At 41.2% G+C, this 20,597-nt stretch overlaps 1 protein-coding gene across 1 annotated transcript in view; it reads left to right on the plus strand.

Annotated features, from left to right (window-relative positions):
- The first annotated feature begins 1,043 nt into the window (after positions 1–1,043).
- Positions 1,044–20,597, plus strand: part of nmnat2 (nicotinamide nucleotide adenylyltransferase 2) — a 275,260-nt gene continuing 255,706 nt past the window's right edge. Inside the window, exon 1 of the mRNA XM_067989728.1 lies at positions 1,044–1,128. Coding sequence (XP_067845829.1) covers positions 1,044–1,128 — 85 coding nt within the window. The remainder of the gene's footprint in view (positions 1,129–20,597) is intronic.

Consider the following 20,597-nt stretch of genomic DNA (forward strand, 5'->3'; position numbering starts at 1 on the left):
AGGCAGTTTATTCCAGATCATAACAACTTGCTGTATACAAAAAGTTCTCCTCATCTCCTCTCTGGTTCTTTTGCCAATTACCTTAAATCTGTATCCTCTGGTTACTGATCTTCCTGCCAGTTTCTCTTTATTTACTCTATAAAAATCCTTCATAATTTTGAACACGTCTATTAAATCTCCCCTTAACCTTTTCTGCTCTAAGGAGAACAATCCCAGCTTCTCTAGTCTGTCCACATAACTGAAGTCTCCAATTCCTGGTACCATTCTAGTAAATGTCCTCATGTGTGAAGGTTATTCACTCCAACCAGGACATGCTTGTAGTTATTCACAATGACCAGGACATTAAAACTATAGAATATGCCATGCAATAGTGGAAAGTTGATCTTTGGATAAGAACCCAGGCAGGGAGACATTTCAATAAAATGACATCAACAGTAACTATCAAAAAAGGAACCCGCTAATATAAACAGCATATTACGCACACGCACACACACAAGCTTTTACATTGCATCTTGGTAATTTCCATTCTTGCCATTTAAATATTCCACTTAATTTGGAATAGCACCAATATATCTGGGATTTGTAGTTCCTCGCAAGCTGAAGTGGCGGAAAATCTGAGTCAGACGAAATACATCTCCCAGAGAAGCCAGCGGCTCCTGCTCAAAGTAGTTCAGTCGAGGTGGGGGGTGGGAAATCAAACCCTTTTTGGGTAGACAATTATGTTTCGATACATTTTACAGCAAAAACGCCCTCAAATCGAAGCAGCGAGAATGCGATCGCAACCTTTTGACCGCATCAGCCAATCTGCGGCTAAAACCTGTGGCTGCGGGTTTTATATATATATATATATATATGAATAGCGGATCGCTAAACGCTGGAGGCAAACGGGGACACCAAACAAGAAATAAAATAAATACATAATCAATGGGTGACGCATTGTGTATGAGCAGCGAGCCACCCCAGGCTCTAAAACAGTCTGAACCTCGCCTCGCACTGCAGAGAAGGGGAGAATCGCAGAGAGGAGCACAAGGCGGGTTCGCAGCATGGCAGAGCCGACTAAAACACACGTTATCCTGCTGGCCTGCGGGAGCTTCAACCCCATCACTAAAGGGCACATTCAGATGTTCGGTAAGGATTTCTATTCTCCTCATTTTCTGTCGGTGCTGGTGCTCCTTTTTTTTTTAAAGACGAGTCTGTCCCTAAACGTCGCTCTGGATTAATTGATTGATTCATTAATGAATGAATTGGTTGATTGAAAAAAAAAACTGGGCCTGAAGAAAAATAAACGCTGGCTGTTATTATTTAAATAAAAGGAGGAAGGGGAATTATTTCGAAGTAGTTAGTCCCCCAAGCCCGGTTCCTTTCCTTTGTTCGCTGTCCAAGGCTTGTGGTGCTGAAATATATACGGGCGGCAAACACTGGCTCGACCCACTTCTATCCGACTGCAACAAGCCAACTTTAATATTGTAACATTTACAAAGGGCAGTGAAAAATATTAACATTTTTGATCTATTTTTTATTGTTGGCAAACGTCACTGTGATATTGTTGACGGGAGAATATATATCGATATTGACGGTAAACAGGGAAAGAGCAGCACCATCCACGTGTCCGTTTTATGCAGAAGATTTCTGTGATCCTGAACAGATTTTCCGTTTCAATCTTATTTGTGTGAATTAAAAATATTTATGGACAAAAATAGACGAAGGCTGGATTAATTTGTCCAGCTCTGCCACAATTTTTCTATTGTGTGTTATATGAAAAGTTAGACCTTTGCAGGGGCAGTGGAATATTTTGTTTAATCGATTATTACGGGAGCAGTCGGATCGCCCGATGCCCTAACTGTTGTGGACTGGGTAAAAATGCCGGATTTGATGGGGTAGGGGGCTGGGAGGGGGGGCTGGGGGGGCGGTGAGAAGTCCTGTGGAAACTGCTGCTGTTGCCGAACAGTTCGCTGGACCACCTACAAACTTGAGTGTTTATATATTATTTTTGCCTGAATACTGGAAAACATAGAGGATAGAAGTGAGAGGATGGTCTGTAATTTGCACTGGTACTTTTTGATATGATATTTTATTATAAATAGAGTGCGTGCTTTAACACCTACATGAGCAGTGAAATGAGAAAGGACATTCATTGCTCTTAGTTTCTATCTAGATCTGAAATAAGCAGGAAACGGTGCGATGGGTTTTTTGTGTACACATGATGGAAGGATGGCCCATTTTAAATACTTGGTTGTGGTATTTTGATGACGAGCCGTTTTAGCTCTTGTACATAACGAAGAAGATCGAGACAAATAATAAAAGTGTAAACGCGGTGGGAGGGGAGCTGCCAGCTGGCAATTATTTGTAAATATCAGTGGTGCTTGAGGAGTGAGACTTTAGAAGAGCACCGAATAACTGGAAGTAATCGCAGTGCCTCAGATACAGACTGGTTTTCTTGAATCATTATTATATGACGAGCTTGACATTCCGGAGAAGTAGAAATTTCCAGTGAGTCGCAGAGTTAGCAGGCTCCAATATCACCTCGGGTTCACTGTGTACACAGGCGAACTCAGTAACACTAATCGTGTTGGGCTGGAAAGCTGAGCTTTTTTGTTCAAGAATGTAAATTTTGCACATATCATTTTGTACTATCGTCGCTGCGGTTATTCTGCCATGCCTTTATCCTGTTTGTATTTGTCTCCGTATTTGAGCATGGACCAAGCAATGAATGCCCTTTATTCCTAGGTGAATGAAATAATGGGCTACCATATAAAGTCAGCAGGAGGACACATTTTGCTGTACTATTTTCTGTCTGTTTATTTTAGTGAACTTCCAGTGCAGCATCAGTGACCAGGAGGAAAACGATGCTGTCCAGAGTGACCTTAGTGTTTGCATTCCATAAAAAGACAGCCTTCAGGAGAACCGTGATAAAATGGCTGCTTTACAATACCCATACAGTCATTACAATAGTGGACAGTAATCAATAACCTCTATTAACAGGAATATGAACAATCTGATATTGCTGTAGGTGAATGGCCATGATTAAGGTGAGGATAGCGTTTTCATACTATTGTAACAATACTTTTGGAAAGTAGTAGATTTAGAATGAGAAAACTTGAAAGTAGAATTTTTGTTGTTGTTCTGTGCAAGTAATAAATTTGAATTGAGACAGCTTGTCTGAATCTGCGCTAAAGCTGGGTAGGCAATTCTGTCACTGTGCAGGATTGCAGAAGGAAAATGTTGGTAATAAGCTTAAGAAAAGGGAGGAAGAGAAGAATTATTGGTAATGGACGATCTGATGAGGTGCAAAGAGATGCACTGTTAGAGTATATGTGTACATATGCACTTATACATTTTGTATATATGTACTGATGCAGAATAGATTTGTTATTACAATCGAGGCAAGCTGTTTACAGACCAGACAGGCCTGCGTGGAATATTCCAGGCCCAGTTTAATCTTTCAGGTTAAGTTCTGAAATGATCTGTTGATGAGGATGCAGATAAGTGAGTACCATTAAAGGGTGGTGGTGATAAGAGGATCTAAAATTGGAACAGTAGGATTGAAGGTGAATTTTTAAATGAATTATTTATCAATCTTGAGCTTTCTCACGTGTTTCACTAATGTGGGCATCCATAGTATATTATCATTCATCAATTCTCCCTGCAGCTTAAAATCAAAGTCTCAATTGAAGATTGCTAATGCAAAACTTAAAATCAGGATGAAAGTGGGCCGGTTAATAATTGGTATATGTTTTAGATGATTATAACTTGTTCTTCAGAAATGTCAAATAAAACCTGCCATGGACCAGGTTAATACAAAACTGGAGGAAATAAGGTCTGAGAAATTGTTGCATTATATGTGAGCATTAAATTATGACATTTGAACACATTTCCATCTCATGAAATTTTTTTAAATGTTTTTATCGTAAATCCATAGCAGAAAAAGTAGATTTAACTGCAGAAGCCACAGGTGCTTGATTGGATGCTATGCTATTGACTGTGGGATTTAAATTGAAATAGAAAAAAAAACTTTAAAAGGGGACCAGAAATGCCTGCTTTATCTAATTTGGTTAATAAGGGAATATAAAGGACCCTAAATTAATCAAAAAGGCATTAATGATCAAAAGTTATCAAAAGCTGAGAACTGACAACAAGCCATTCTAGCTGTTAGAATTTGGAAGAAAACCAAACTTATTTAAATCCTTGGAAAATAAAAGAGTGGCATTAAGGAGGATTAATTAAAAAATGTTAGAAGTGAGAGTGCAGAGAAACAAGATGTGTTACAGAAGTAATCTCAGCTGGCTTGTAGATAAAAATAATTCCTAAATACTTTATGACTGGAATAATTAAAAGGATGTATGCCTATGTGGATATTAATGCTTATGTTGAGCTGCCATTGGGCACAATACAAAATGAAAATTCAAATTTTAGAACATGTGTTCCACTCTTTTTGATACAACTACAGTGAGGGAAAGAAATAGCTGGAAAAAGAGAAGCTGGATGTATAATATTTTTGCAGGAGCTGAAAAAATAAGCATGTTAGCAATTGCTAGTTTATAATTACACACATACTTGTCCGCATTTGTGCCCAGATAGACCTGCAATCTGGGCACAAACCAATTACGCTTAAAACATTGTGGAACTTTGGCCGTAAGTGAGTTATGCGCGTAACTACAATACACCTAAGTCTCCTCAATCTTTTACTTCTGTCCATCAAACCCTCCGTCCAAACAAATCTCCGCTCACAAAACTGGCCACACCTCCGACTCCCAAATGCAAGTATCCTCCAATTGCACATGTTTGGGGGTCTCTCAACATTGTGGCCAGATTTTAAGGCAAAGCATGAAACGGCCATTTTTCTGGTCTTCTAATTGCAAATTTTTGAGTGTTATTTTAAAATTTACCCTCACTGTATAATCTATTTCTTTTAATGCATTTTTATGGCATAATTATGTCACATTAAAATTGAAAAGCTTCCCGAATGCAGGTTCATAAACATGATAAATGATTGTTAATAAGTTGAAACATGATAAATGACTGTTAAATAAGTTGAAACTTAATTTAAGACTCAAAGAAATATACTGGCGTGGGTTCGGTGTTTCCTTGAGCCCCGATTGTTTACACTGAATTCCGTTGATTTATGCCCATTTGCACTCATTTTAAGTTCAGGCATATTCTAATGAGATTGGGAGGATACTTGGGTGTAATTTGACAATGGCAAAATGGGCGCAGCTTTGGGCACAATTTCGGATGCAACTTCCCATGCCCATTTCTTCATTGCGCCCATGAGGAATCTCCAGGCCATTGTCTTTATGATGTAACATTTCTGGAAGTGAGAATGTTTTTGGGTCAGTATTGATTTGGTATTCAAGGAGGATTTGGTTGTACCTATTTTTTTTTGGTAAGTTTGAAATTAGTGGCCGTGTTTCTAATAATTCTTGGTCTACCAACCTCAGAACATGTTTCCTTTTTTTTGTTTTCCCAAGGAATTTTTAAGCTTGATAATATGCGGCAGTTTGACTATAATCCAGGATTTATTGTTAAAGCTACAGTTTAGATGGAATACAGATTTTATAACTGAAATGAATTGGTTTCATTCTGTATCAACGAACCAGATGTCCAGAAATTGGAGCTAATATGAGATGCGATGTCACATGACGAACACAGCTTATTTTCAAAATAATCTGGAAAATGAGGAGATAAATGGGAGAGGGAGGCTATCAAAATCACGGAACTATAAGTCTGAATTTGAGAAAGGTTTCTTTAGTGAGCGTTTTTATTGTTCTGATCCTTCTCAGGTTGAAGGTAATTTGGAATCTGAAACAGGCTAAAGCCTTTCATTAATTTGCACATATTATCAACATGGTGCTTATCGGCTGCCAGGTTGCTATTAAGATCTCCAGTTAACACGATACATAGATTCACTAATATGAAGCATGAAATTGTAGGAAGACTTGATGTGGAAGAAATTTATAACCAAAAAGTACTGTTGATTGGAATAGCTTGACGCCTACAGAAGGATGTGGGTTCGAGTCCCACTCCAGAGACTTGAGCACAAAATTTAGGCTGACATTCCAGTGCAATACTGAGGGAATGCTGCACTGTCAGAGGTGCCGTCTTTTGGATGAAATGTTAAACCGAGGCCCCGTCTGCTCTCTCAGGTGGATGTAAAAGATTCCATGGCACTATTTTGAAGATGAGCAGGGGAGTTCTCCCCGGTGTCCTGGCCAATATTTACCCCTCAACCAACATCACTAAAGAAACAGATTATCTGGTCATTATCACATTGCTGTTTGTGGGAGTTTGCTGGGCGCAAATTGGCTGCCGCGATACAACAGTAACTACACTTCAAAGGCTGTAAAGCATTTGGAACGTCCTGAGGTTGTGAGTGGTACTATATAAATGCAAGTCTTTCTTTATAGTTTCACAGTTGTCTGAGACAGGGTATTTGTGACTAATGGTGACAAATCGTTTGTTGTCTGTCATGCTTGTTGTCCACTGTTGCTGGCAATAGATTGATCTTCCTGTCTTCAATGATGTAGCAAGGTAAGTTTTCAGTTATCCTAATTACTGATATAGTTTAAGACTGTCAGTTTTATTTGCAGTGCTCTGTATATTGTAGCATAAGATAGATGGATAGTGGTGATATTGAGCTTTGTGGAAACCAGCAAAGGATCCTGAATTGTTAAGAATAGGCTCTGAGACAAACTGAACAGGAAATGAAGGAGACATCTGAAAAATAAGTGTGCCTTCAGCCACCTATAGCCACTATTTTGCAAGCATGTTGACTGATGATTTAGCACTAATTTTGTGTGAATTCCTTTAGTTGGCCCTGAATTTAAACACTTTTTAAAAAAAATTATGGCTTATTTTCTCTATTTGTAACCTTGCTGTTCGTGATGCCATGGCGAGGTCACTTCAATATTGTCTTGTATGATTTCTTGAGCAAGTAATTAGAGTATAAATCACCTCATACTCTTTAGTTTGGAACCATAGAGAGTCTTTCATATCCATTTGAGAGTTAAAAGATAAGTCTTTCCTATGACTTTGGCAGCACTCTCATTCCCTTTCCTGTGATCTTCTAGTAATGCACAGTGATCAGCAGTTTGTGTTCAAAGTACAAAACAGCTTTGGCAAAGTCTAGCAAACAAGACAGATTCCACCACTTAAGAGAAGTAACACAATGTAAAATGGGTCCAACTAATGTTTGCCAACTAGACAATTTCATCAATTTCGCAAGAGCTCAAAAGAAGAAAGATGCATAGACAATTTTAGATTTAACTTTTTGCAAAGGTTGGGTATGTGTGTGGAATAGACTACCCAGGGAGAACGTGCAGGTAGATATTGTTTTTAAAAAAAAATTAAGGGAAGATTGGATAGTTTTTTCAGGGAGTCAGCAATTGTACAGAATTAGTTTTGGAGATTGAAGAGTCTTCTTTGGTCCTGTATTTTCCTGCATTCTGCTTTATGGTGGAGACTGTAATCTTCTTGAGAACTTCATCTGCCATTTCAAAACAAATGGGCACTTCCCATGGGCGAAATGAAAAAATGAGACTCAATAAATAGATTATTTAACAGTTTCTACTTTGAATGGAAAAATGCTCAGAATTAATAAATTACAGAAATTGAGTCCTTGAATTGTGGTGCAGAGTTCAATATTTTGACTGACAAAAATCAGTGTCAGTTGAATTTTTGTGCATAATTCACCAGCTTGACTGATTTCCTTTGTCAAGCCCCTTTTTTGTCATATTAGCAAAGGTTCAAATTGGAAAAGAGTGAAATAATATCACATATGATGCCATTTATATATATTCTTTAAAATGGTTATCTATATTAAAAATTAATGTGATTTACTTGGGCAATGTACATAACACCACACATAGCTAAAACATTCTGAAATAGCTTTTCAGTAACCAAACTAAAAAAGTTGACGCTTGCATTTCAGAAAAAGTAGTGATGATTGATATGATGAATGTTTTATTACTTTTCTGTTTGGTTAATGCATTTTTAAATTTTTTTTATTGCTTTGGTTGTCCATCATACAAATTTTAGAGGAGATGTGATCCAACCCACTAATCATCAAAAGAGAACTCAAATCAGAGGATTCAAATCCTATTTTCTAAGCTTCAGAATGTGCAAATTCTTGTTTTCTGGATCAAGAGAAGATACAGAGAAACTAGGCACTGAGAAACCTGGGACTTTAAAAACAAAACATAAAATGTTTTTTTTCTTATTTTCATTATTGACCCTCTCTCTTTACTATTCTGCTTTTTTCTTTGTTTACAATTTGTTGCAGTAGAGGAGGTCTGAAGGGTTTGGTTCCTTCATTTGGAGCCACCTGCTGTGAACAAAAGGTTTAAGACCCTGTTCTCTGGTTATCCTGTTGGCCCAGGGCAAGTTTATATTGCTTGAGATAAGAATAAAAATTGAGAATGGTGGAAATGCACAGCAGATTGATCGGTGCCTGAAAGAGAAAGAAAGGTTAATGTCTTATATGGGAAAGGTCAGCATCTTTTTTAGATGCCAATTGACTTGCTGTGAATTTCCATAATTTCATTGCTGGTTCTGTTCAGCTATCAGATTTAAAGCACGCTTATATTCTAACAATTGGCACTAAAGTATTAAACAATGAATCCTGTATTGCATCATATTTCATAAAATATTTCTGCCTTATGCTTTGTCATTTGAAATTGTAGGCTAACCATTGTAGTGAGTTTAAAATAAAACTGCCAGTTGCCTCTGAAGGAATTTCTGTAATCTTTAGGTTGGAGTCTGGGGAATAGGTGCCAGGTTGTAGGAAGGTGATTTGTCTCTCTTTAATTATTGCCTATAACCAAAGCCTAATCAAGCCCGTCCAGTACATTTAGTTAGTGAAATGATAATGGGGAAGTTTGCCACTGTGAGAAGAAATGAAGCCCTTTGTGTCTGTGTTTGCTATCAACTAAAAGTTTCTGACTTGACCTAGTAAAACTTCACTCCAGACAGCTATGCACATCTCCATCTACCAGGATGAATGCTATAATTACTGGCCTATTGAGAAAGAACTCGGAGTGTTCTTCAAAGAAGCTGGCTCCTATTTCAGAGAAAGCGAGGCGTATAGCTGGGCAGCAGTATTAGGATGTTTGGTTCACCCAGTTTAACTGTATTTCTATATCACAATGGTGATGCAGAGCTCCGTGGAGCATGGGTGTTCATCTATGTAAAAGATCGTCAAAAGATTCAGTTTTAAGATTCTGTAAAAATAACGCTAAGACTCTGGAAAATTTTTAATTATTTTAAAGTCAGGTAATAATTAGAGAGCAGCCATTCTACAAACAATATTGTGTAAGTTAAACATATTTTTGCTTCAGTATGAATTTCTTACAAGTAATAAATTTATTTCATAATTTTAACCTAAAATATATGGTCTATTGCTGTAGTATTTTCTGCCTATTGAAGAGGTTAGCAGTTTACAGCCTTCTAATGCCAGATATCTTACCACGAGGGTAATTGTTAATCCTGTAGATAGGTGTCAGCCTTCGCTCAGTGGTAGCACTCTTGCCCCTGTTTCAGGAGGTCGTGTTTCAAGTCCCATTCCAGAAACTTGAGCATATAAATCGAGGCTGATACATCAGTGCAGCACTGAGGGAGTGCTGCACTGTTGGAGGTGCCATCTTTCAGATGAGACGTTAAACCGAGGCCCCATCTGCCATCAGTTGGACGAGAAACATCCCATGTCACAATTCGAAGAAGAGCAGGGAGTTCGTCTGGTGTCCTGGCCAATATTTATCCCTCCACCAACATCACTAAAATAGATTATCTGATCATTATCTCATTGCTGTTTGTAGGACCTTGCTGTGTACAAATTGGCTGCCATATATTTTTATTATTCGTTCATGGGATGTGGGCGTGGCTGGCAAGGCCAGTATTTATTGCCCATCCCTAATTGCCCTTGAGAAGGTGGTGGTGAGCCGCCTTCTTGAACCGCTGCAGTCCGTGTGTTGGAGGTTCTTCCACTGTGCTGTTAGGAACGGCGATATATTTCCAAGTCGGGATGGTGTGTGACTTGGAGGGGACTTGGTGGTGTTGTTCCCATGTGCCTGCTGCCCTTGTCGTTCTAGGTGGTAGAGGTCGTGGGTTTGAGAGGTGCTGTCGAAGAAGCCTTGGCAAGTTGCTGCAGTGCATCCTGTAGATGGTATACACTGCAGCCACGATGCGCCGGTGGTGAAGGGAGTGAATGTTTACGGTGGTGGATGGGGTGCCAATCAAGCGGGCTGCTTTGTCCTGGTTGGTGTCAAGCTTCTTGAGTGTTGTTGGAACTGCACTCATCCAGGCAAGTGGAGAGTATTCCATCACACTCCTGACTTGTGCCTTGTAGATGGTGGAAAGGCTTTGGGGAATCAGGAGTTGAGTCACTTGCCGCAGAATACCCTGTCTCTGACCTGCACTTTTAGCCACAGTATTTATGTGGCTGGTCCAGTTAAGTTTCTGGTCAGTGGGGGATTCGGCGATGGTAATGGCGTTGAATGTCAAGGGGAGGTGGTTAGACTCTCTCTTGTTGGAGATGGTCATTGCCTGGAACTTGTCTGGCATGAATGTTACTTGTCACTTATCAGCCCAAGCCTGGATGTTGTCCAGGTTTTGCTGCATGTGGGCTCGGACTGCTTCATTATCTGAGGAGTTGTGAATGGAACTGAACGTTGTGCAATCGTCAGCGAACATCCCCATTTCTGACCTTATGTTGGAGGGAAGGTCATTGATGAAGTAGCTGAAGATGGTTGGGTCTAGGACGCTGCCCTGAGGAACTCCTGCAGCAAGGTCCTGGGGCTGAGATGATTGGCCTCCAACAACCACTACCATCTTCCTTTGTGCTAGGTATGACTTCAGCCACTGGAGAGTTTTCCCCCTGATTCCCATTGATTTCAATTTTACTAGGGCTCCTTGGTGCCGCACTCACTCAAATGCTGCCTTGATGTCAAGGGCAGTCACTCTCACCTCACCTCTGGAATTCAGCTCTTTTGTCCATGTTTGGACCAAGGCTGTAATGAGGTCTGGAACCGAGTGGTCCTGGCAGAACCCAAACTGAGCATCGGTGAGCAGGTTATTGGTGAGTAAGTGCCGCTTGATAGCACTGTTGACGACACCTTCCATCACTTTGCTGATGATTGAGAGCAGACTGATGGGACGGTAATTGGCCGGATTGGATTTGTCCTGCTTTTTGTGGACAGGACATACCTGGTCAATTTTCCACATTGTGGGGTAGATGCCAGTGTTGTAGCTGTACTGGAACAGTTTGGCTAGAGGCGCGGTTAGTTCTGGAGCACAAGTCTTCAGCACTACAGCCGGGATGTTGTCCGGGCCCATAGCCTTTGTTGTATCCAGTGCACTCAGCTGTTTCTTGATATCAAGTGGAGTGAATCGAATTGGCTGAAGACTGGCTTCTGTGATGGTGGGGATATTGGGAGGAGGCCGAGATGGATCATCTACTCGGCACTTCTGGCTGAAGATGGTTGCGAACGCTGTTTCCCTATATTACAACAGTGACTACACTTCAAAAGTACGTCATTGTCTGTAAAGCAGTTTGAGACATCCTGAAGTCATAAAAGCTGCTATATAAATGCAAGACCTTTCCTTTCCATTATGATTCTCCATTCGCTCCACTCCTGAATTATATGTCTAGGCTCATGGGAAGTCTTGTCTGCCCATGAGTTTGGAATAAGCTGAACTTGTAACAATAATAGATCTGGAAGCTTTGCTACTGCTTGGGTGTCTTGCCTTTCTCAGTGTCAATGCTGTGGCAAAACAGCAATGAGTGTGCATGTTCTGACACACTCCAGTGAGGCCATTATCAGCTTTGATCCCTCCAGGGTTGCAAGTGAAATTGGAATTTTCAAACATGTGACCTTGAGTGTAATTCCCACAACTGACCAATCAAATGTGAAATTTAGTTATGTATCCTGGGAAATCAGCAAAAGGGACTTTTTTCTGTATTTACTTTCCAGTCCCCTAATCCTTTGAGACTTTAGTGTAATACTGAGGTAGTGCTACATTATCGGAGCTGCTGTGTTTCAGATGAAACACTAAACTGAGGCCCTGTTGATCTGTGCAGATGGACATAAAAGATCCTGCGGCACTAGTGAGTAGAGAGTTTTCCCAGTGCCCTGGCCAACATTCCTCTCTCAAAATACACCACCAAAAGAACAGATTATCCAGTCATTCATTCATTCACTCGCTGTTTGTGAGACCTTGATGTGCACAAATTGTCTGCCATATTTCCCTACATATCAACAATGACTGCACTTCAAAAGTAATTGATTGATTATAAAGTGCTTTGGGACATCCCAAGGATGTAATGAGATGATCTGTAAATGCAAGGAAATCCTCTTAGGGTTGCTTCTTATTTAGTACATTTAATGAAATGTATTATTTTTGAGCTGCTACCATTGCAATATTTTTTCAACAAATGAAAGGCATGTTCTGAAAGATGAATTAAAATTGCTACTAAATTCTATGAACCACTATGAAGTTTTGTACTATTTGTTTAGGTTAGTTCTGAGTTGCTTTGAAAGGAGATAATCTGGAGTAAACACTTAGAAGAAAAGGGCATTGGGTAGGAAACTGAATTAGAATCCAGGTTTTTATGTCTAACACCAAGTCCACACTGATAGAGCAAGGTCTCCTCTCTGTGATTGCTGTTCAGGATCCTTTGCATATGTCACATTCCAGCTCTCTAGGCAGAAGAAAACTCTCAATAATTTGAAACTAATTAGCTAACTACAGTCCGAGAAGACACAAGAATGGTTTATGTGGGAAACTGCACACATGGAGCTCAATTTTCAAATGCAAGTCTGGGTGCGTTGGGGGCAGGAGGGCAAAGAAAATCAGAAAAATCCGGAGCAGGGACGAATCCCGGCTCCATCCCGCTGACTTCTGAGTTTCACACATACACATCTGGGTGCGCGCACCGTTCCTGAATCCGGAAGTCCCACCGATAATTAAAGCCGGCAGGACGATACTTAAACAATCAAATGTACCTCATTGAGGTACTTAAGGTACTTTATTTATTACATATTGTCCACTTAAAAAGATTTTAAACTTACCTGAGCAGCTTTCCCACAGCTTCCGATTCACGCCTGGTGAAACCAGATGTGAAGGGCCTGCTCAGTGAAAAATGAAGTAAATAAATGAAATAAAATAACATTTCACAATGTAAAAAAATAAATAAACCTATCTATCAAATGATGTCACCTGCACCCCCCTCCTCCGATGTCCGATATCTCCCCCCCCCACAGCGATGTCTCTCCTATGTCCCACCCCCGACAATGTCTCTCCGATGTGTCTCCTCCCCACTCTCCCTTGCAACGGCCGATGAGGTCTCTCTCTGTCTCTTTGTCTTCTCCCCCCTCTACCCCCCCCCCCCCACCATCGGAGTTGCAGCTCCTGTCGGCACCAACCTGTCACTCAGTCTGCCGCCCTTTGAAAATTGACCCCATGGTCAAAGCCTAGGGCAGATTTCTAGTTTCAAACAGGCCATCCAGAAAGTTAAAGCCTAGGGCAGATTTCTAGTTTCAAACAGGCCATCCAGAAACCAAACTGTTAAATGTTATATTGACACTAAATCAGACTACAAGCCATTTCATTGCAATAGGCATGCATTTAGATTTATTAAGGGGAATATGTATTGATCCACACTGGGAATCAGATGAGAATTATTCTGAAATCACGCACATATTTTCAATAATCAAACATTACTGCATGCCAACAATCCTGCAATTTGTGACTAGAAATTAAATTTAAAGTACATTCTGTTTTATAGTCTTAAGCCCTCTTCAGTTATCTTTCAAAATCATTATGATTATTGTAGTTTAACTTTTTAATAGGATGCAAAAATCTAGACTGTTTCATATATTACTCACATGCATGTAATGCTAAAAACCACTGAGAAATCATCCATTCATTTCCCCAGACTTGGACCAAGCTATTGTAGATCCATAATGTGATCCCGGTACTGTATCTGGACGGCAGTTCTTCATACCTCAGTGGTGTTGAAAATGACTTGGTAAAACATCACAGATTTAGTGCATTGTCTTCAAAATAGAATTTTTCATCAACATGTGGAATTCACTCTTTCACTTTTTTTTGGTTCTGGGACTACAGTATTGTGTGGATGGCTCAGTACAGATATTCACTTAGGAAAATCACTGTGCATAAGGTGCACCTGGGCACTGGATCTATTACTTTCTATTGCAAGACTTTGCAGCTCCATCCTAGTCCTCCTGTACTTTTTGCAATCCTCGTTTTTCCCTGACCCTGTGGCTAGTAAAATTAATCATGTCTTTGCCACTATCTTTAGGGAATCAGAAAATTGGGACTAGTGCCTGGGGATTGGAAAGTTGCCAATGTGACACCAATTTTTCAATAAAAAAGGGCATAGGGATGACCCAGGGAACTAATGACCAGCAAGCCTAATGTATCTGGGTAAAATAGTAGAAGGTATCCTGACAAAAAGGTTAATGAAACATCTCGGTAGGTATGTTATGGTAAGAGGGAGTTGGCATGGATTTGTGGGAGGGATATTTTTCTTGACCATTTTACTGGAATTCTTCAAGGAAATTATGTACCTTGTTAACAATGGAAATGCTCTGGAATATAGATTTGTACATTTTAGAAAGGTGTTTGGTTACTTGCATGGCACGATAACAATCTACAAGGCATGTATTAGGAGACAAGCTTCTGAGGTAGATTGAAAATGGACTAAATCAGAGAAAGCAAAACGTGGTTGTAGATGGAGCTGGGTTGACATTGCAAGAGATGGTTAGTGGGTGCCACTGGAATCTGTGCTGGAGCCATTGATGTTTACTGTGCACATAAATGGTTTGGAACTGGGGACAGATACAAAGCTGTCTAAATTTGCAGTTGACACCAAATTGAGATCTCAAACAGTAGGGAAAGGCAAACCAAACACAAAAGGGGATATGTAAAGGTTGGGAAGGTAAACTGATGAGTGACAAATGTGGACAAATGCAAGGTCATGAAATGAGGAAAGGGAAAGAAATAGTGAGAATTTAAACTAAATGACTCTTGCCTATGGGACACAACACAGCAGAGGAATCTGGGGGTATTGATGGGTAGCTCACTGAAACCAGCAGAATGGAAAGCTAATTGGATTTTGGGGATCCCAGAGCACAAATCCCAGGAAATGATGATGAGTCTGTACAAGGCACTGATATGGCCACACCTCGAGTACTATGTACAATTCTGGTTGCCTTACTACTGCAAGGATATCCAGATATTGGAAGTAGTCACAAAATGGCAATCAAACTGATACCCATCTTAAGTTGAAGAGCCTGGGATTGTTTATTCTGGAGAACAAAAGACGCAAGGGAGACATTATTCAAGCATTTGGGATTTTTAAGGGAAAAGATAAATTGAAACCCTCCTCCAAGGGGCAATCTCATTCTTTTTCACTCCTCCCCCTTCAAACACGAACTAGCCTCCATTGCAAGTGGAGCTTTGAGAAGGCACTGGCCTTTGCTAACAAAGCCATGGAAATGAACAAACCAGCTTTGTTTGGCCTCAGTTACTTAACAGAAAATACATGTATTTTGGAAGGGCTGAAACTTTTTTGCTGTTTTTACTTATTTATGCCAGCAAGGGTGTTAAATTAATTATACAGTCTACAGCTGGTAGACACCCAATAAAATTAGATGTGGGGGGAGGCCTTAAAAACAGTGACGGTCCCCTTTTAAAAGTAACTAAAGGCTAAATACATCAAACATTACTGTAATAGTTTAGGCCAGTAATTGGAAGTGCTGGTTAAAGGCCTGGGTTAGAGGCAGCTCCATTATTTGTGCACCTCCTGTTCGTCTAGGTCTTCCAATTTGCATCCAAGCAAAATTCCAGCCATTACATTTGGGAAACAGATAATTTACAGGTACTGCTGGAGTGCAATTTCTGTGCTGCAAGTTGCAAGGTTATTCATTCAATCATGTTCTATCCTTTGACCTTTGTATTAGCAACTCTCAGGAGATCTTTAATACAAGCAAGCTTTGTAGAAGAACCTTTTGAAGTACAGCATCTGCTGGTGGGGCAGATTGTGTGATTGCCTTTGTGCACTAACCATCAGAAAATAAATTAATGTTGTTCTTTTTCCTTGTACTAGCTGTCAGCCGTGACTCAGTTGGTAGCATTGTCACTTCTGAGTCAGGAGGTTGTGGGTTCAAGTCCCGCTCCAGGGACTTGAGCACAAAAATCTAGGCTGACACTCCCGTGCAGTACTGAGGGAGTGCTGCACTGTCTGAGGTGCCGTCTTCGGTTGAGATGTTAAACCGAGGCCCTGTCTGCCCTCTCAGGTGGACGTAAAAGATCCCACAGCACTATTTCGAAGAAGAGCAGGGGAGCTCTGCCTGGTGCCCTGGCCAATATTTATCCCTCAACCAACATCATAAAAACAAGTTATCTGGTCATTATCATATTGCTGTTTGTGGGGTCTTGCTGTGCGCAATTTGGCTGCTGTGTTTCCTACATTACAACAGTGACTATACTTCAAAAGCATTTCACTTGGAAAGGAAGGCGCTATATAGATACAAGTCTTTCTTTCTGTCTGTCTATCTGTTCTTTCCTTTCTTTCCGTTTTTATATTAAAAAAATCAGAATGGATAATGGCCCTGCAATAATTCAAAAGTAGAACACTAGCTCCGGGATGAAAAATAAATGTACTTTAATGAGAAATCTAGTTTTTGGGAGTTGGCGTGGCTGCGTGGCTCTACCGACCATCTGCCATTAAAGAAACTCTAAAACACCTACATGCGTAATGCCATTAATGTTTATGCCTCTGCCCAAGCAAACTGACATGAAATTCCTGTATTATTGGGATGATTAAAATAAAGCCCATATTTCTGGCCTGCTAAATACTGCCTGTACTGCAATAACCCTGCTTTTCAATTGTGGCATCACTGTTGTAAAATGTACCCCTAAGCTATCTTTAAAAATTACCTGTTTTTTAGTATAGTTAATTTTAAAAAATTATCCGCAGTACAGTTAAAATGCATTGCTGCATGCAGGAATCTCATCTAACCCACAAAACCGTCATTCAGCCAGAATGCTCCTGTCCTTCAGCTCTGGGCAGTAAATTAAAGGTGCGGTTTGCCAGATTAAAGAGCTTCCTGAATTATCGTCCTTGCAACCGGCATCATATTTTTGGAAGGTGTTCGTGGTTGTAATGGGGTGTCTGCATTTTGCATTCCACGGAAGTGTTGAAGGACACAGTGTGAGAAGGATTGTATTTGAGGACAAGTTCAGTTGCTATGACCTCTAGGTCCTTCCTACCTGTCACATTTTTGATCAGAAGAAGGCCTCAATTTGTGCAAAAACGTTGACATTTCTTTTTGAGTGAGGGGAAGGAAGAGGAGGACATTTGTTATAAATATTGGCCTTAAGGTTACACTGCGTGAATATTATCGTGAGTGTCCTTATGAAATCCCTTTGTTATTTTAACAGATATTTAGAAACAGTTATCTATTTGACTCTTTAAAATAAACACTGCTCCACCCCCGTGTGCCTAAAAGGGCTTGTGCTTTCTCACTCCTTTTGATTATTTTAAACTCTCAATAATTCAAAGTCATTTGTTGTGCTAAAAAAGCTTGAATTATCCAGTATTTTGAATTAGGCAATATAAGTAACACTGGAAAGTAAGAATTTGGTGCTTAAAAATTTGAGTTATCGGATAATTTGAATGAAACAACTCTGAATTAAAAGTAGACTGTACCCCCCATTAGAACAGCAGATTAAGTAATTTCACGAGCCAGTAACTTGCTTGCACACTAATATTCACATAGTAGAATCTTAAGGCGACTGGCTTTAACATTTTCTAAAGCAACTTCTGCAATCTTGGCCCACATATGTACTAAAGTGCTTCTAACTTGAGTGCACACTTGGCCATTGGTCCAGACATTTTGTGCTGCCTTGTTGTGACCTAATGATACACTGGATCACTCAGCTCTTTCTCAGACAATGATGCATCAAACACTCGCAAGCTCATATGCACCCAGCCTGCTGCAGAGTAAAGCTCCCTTTGCTCTGAGCCATGAACTCGTGCTTTAAGAACATAAGAACATAAGAAATAGGAGCAGGAGTAGGCAATCCGGCCCCTCGAGCCTCCTCCGCCTTCAACAAGAACATGGCTGATCTTCTACCTCAACACCACTTTCCTGCACTATCAGTATATACCTTGATGCCTTTAATATCTAGAAACCTATCGATCTATGTTTTGAATGTACTCAATGACTGAGCCTCCACAGCCCTCTGGGGTAGAGAATTCCAAAGATTTACCACCCTCTGAGTGAAGAAATTTCTCCTCATCTCAGTCCTAAATGGCCTACCCTTTATTCTGAGACTGTGACCCCTGGTTCTAGACTCCCCAGCCAGGGGAAACATCTTCCCTGCATCTACCCTGTCGAGCCCTGTAAGAATTTTGTATGTTTCAATGAGATCACCTCTCATTCATCTAAACTGCAGAGAATACAGGCCTAGTCTACTCAATCTCTCCTCATACGACAATCCCGCCATCCTAGGAATCAGTCTGGTGAACCTTTGTTGCACTCCCTCTATGGCAAGTATCTCCTTTCTTAGGTAAGGAGACCAAAATTGTACACAATACGCCAGGTGCAGTCTTACCAAGGCCCTATATAATTGCAGTAAGACATCTTTACTCCTGTACTCAAATCCTCTTGTAATAAAGGCCAACATACCATTTGCCTTCCTAATTGCTTGCTGCACCTGCATGTTAGCTTTCAGTGAGTCCTGTACAAGGACATCCAGGTCCCTTTGAACATCAACATTTCCCAATCTCTCACCATTTAAAAAATACTCTGCATTTCTGTTTTTCCTACCAAAATGGATAACTTCACATTTTTCCACATTATATTCCATCTGCCGTGTTTTTTTTTATTCGTTCATGGGATGTGGGCGTCGCTGGCGAGGCCGGCATTTATTGCCCATCCCTAATTGCCCTTGAGAAAGTGGTGGTGAGCCGCCTTCTTGAACCGCTGCAGTCCATGTGGTGAAGGTTCTCCCACAGTGCTGTTAGGAAGGGAGTGCCAGGATTTTGACCTAGCAACGATGAAGGAACGGCGATATATTTCCAAGTCAGGATGGTGTGTGACTTGGAGGGGAACATGCAGGTGGTGTTGTTCCCATGTACCTGCTGCTCTTGTCCTTCTAGGTGGTAGAGGTCGCGGGTTTGGGAGGTGCTGTCGAAGAAGCCTTGGCGAGTTGCTGCAGTGCATCCTGTGGATGGTACACACTGCAGCCACTGTGCGCTGGTGGTGAAGGGAGTGAATGTTTAGGGTGGTGGATGGGGTGCCAATCAAGCGGGCTGCTTTGTCCTGGATGGTGTCGAGCTTCTTGAGTGTTGTTGGAGCTGCACTCATCCAGGCAAGTGGAGAGTATTTCATCACACTCCTGACTTGTGCCTTGTAGATGGTGGAAAGGCTTTGGGGAGTCAGGAGGTGAGTCACTCGCTGCAGAATACCCAGCCTCTGACCTGCTCTTGTAGCCACAGTATTAATATGGCTGGTCCAGTTAAGTTTCTGGTCAATGGTGACCCCCAGGATGTTGATGATGGGGGATTCGGCGATAGTAATGCCATTGAATGTCAAGGGGAGGTGGTTAGACTCTCTCTTGTTGGAGATGGTCATTGCTTGGCACTTGTCTGGCGCGAATGTTACTTGCCACTTATCAGCCCAAGCCTGGATGTTGTCCAGGTCTTGCTGCATGCGGGCTCGGACTGCTTCATTATCTGAGGGGTTGCGAATGGAACTGAACACTGTGCAATCATCAGCGAATATCCCCATTTCTGACCTTATGATGGAGGGAAGGTCATTGATGAAGCAGCTGAAGATGGTTGGGCCCAGGACACTGCCCTGAGGAACTCCTGCAGCAATGCCCTGGGCTGAGATGATTGGCCTCCAACAACCACTACCATCTTCCTTTGTGCTAGGTATGACTCCAGCCACTGGAGTGTTTCCCCCCTGATTCCCATTGACTTCAATTTTACTAGGGCTCCTTGGTGCCACACTCGGTCAAATGCTGCCTTGATGTCAAGGGCAGTCACTCTCACCTCACCTCTGGAATTCAGCTCTTTTGTCCATGTTTGGACCAAGGCTGTAATGAGGTCTGGAGCCGAGTGGTCCTAGCGGAACCCAAACTGAGCATCGGTGAGCAGGTTATTGGTGAGTAAGTGCCGCTTGATAGCACTGTCGATGACACCTTCCATCACTTTGCTAATGATTGAGAGTAGACTGATGGGGCGGTAATTGGCCGGATTGGATTTGTCCTGCTTTTTGTGGACAGGACATACCTGGGCAATTTTTCACATTGTCGGGTAGATGCCAGTGTTGTAGCTGTACTGGAACAGCTTGGCTAGAGGCGCAGCTAGTTCTGGAGCACAAGCCTTCAGCACTACAGCTGGGATGTTGTCCGGGCCCATGGCCTTTGCTGTATCCAGTGTACTCAGCTGTTTCTTGATATCACGTGGAGTGAATCGAATTGACTGAAGACTGGCTTCTGTGATGGTGGAGATATCGGGAGGAGGCCGAGGTGGATCATCCACTCGGCACTTCTGGCTGAAGATGGTT

The sequence above is a fragment of the Heptranchias perlo genome, chromosome 9, assembly GCF_035084215.1.
Source record: "Heptranchias perlo isolate sHepPer1 chromosome 9, sHepPer1.hap1, whole genome shotgun sequence".
Classification (NCBI taxonomy): domain Eukaryota; kingdom Metazoa; phylum Chordata; class Chondrichthyes; order Hexanchiformes; family Hexanchidae; genus Heptranchias; species Heptranchias perlo.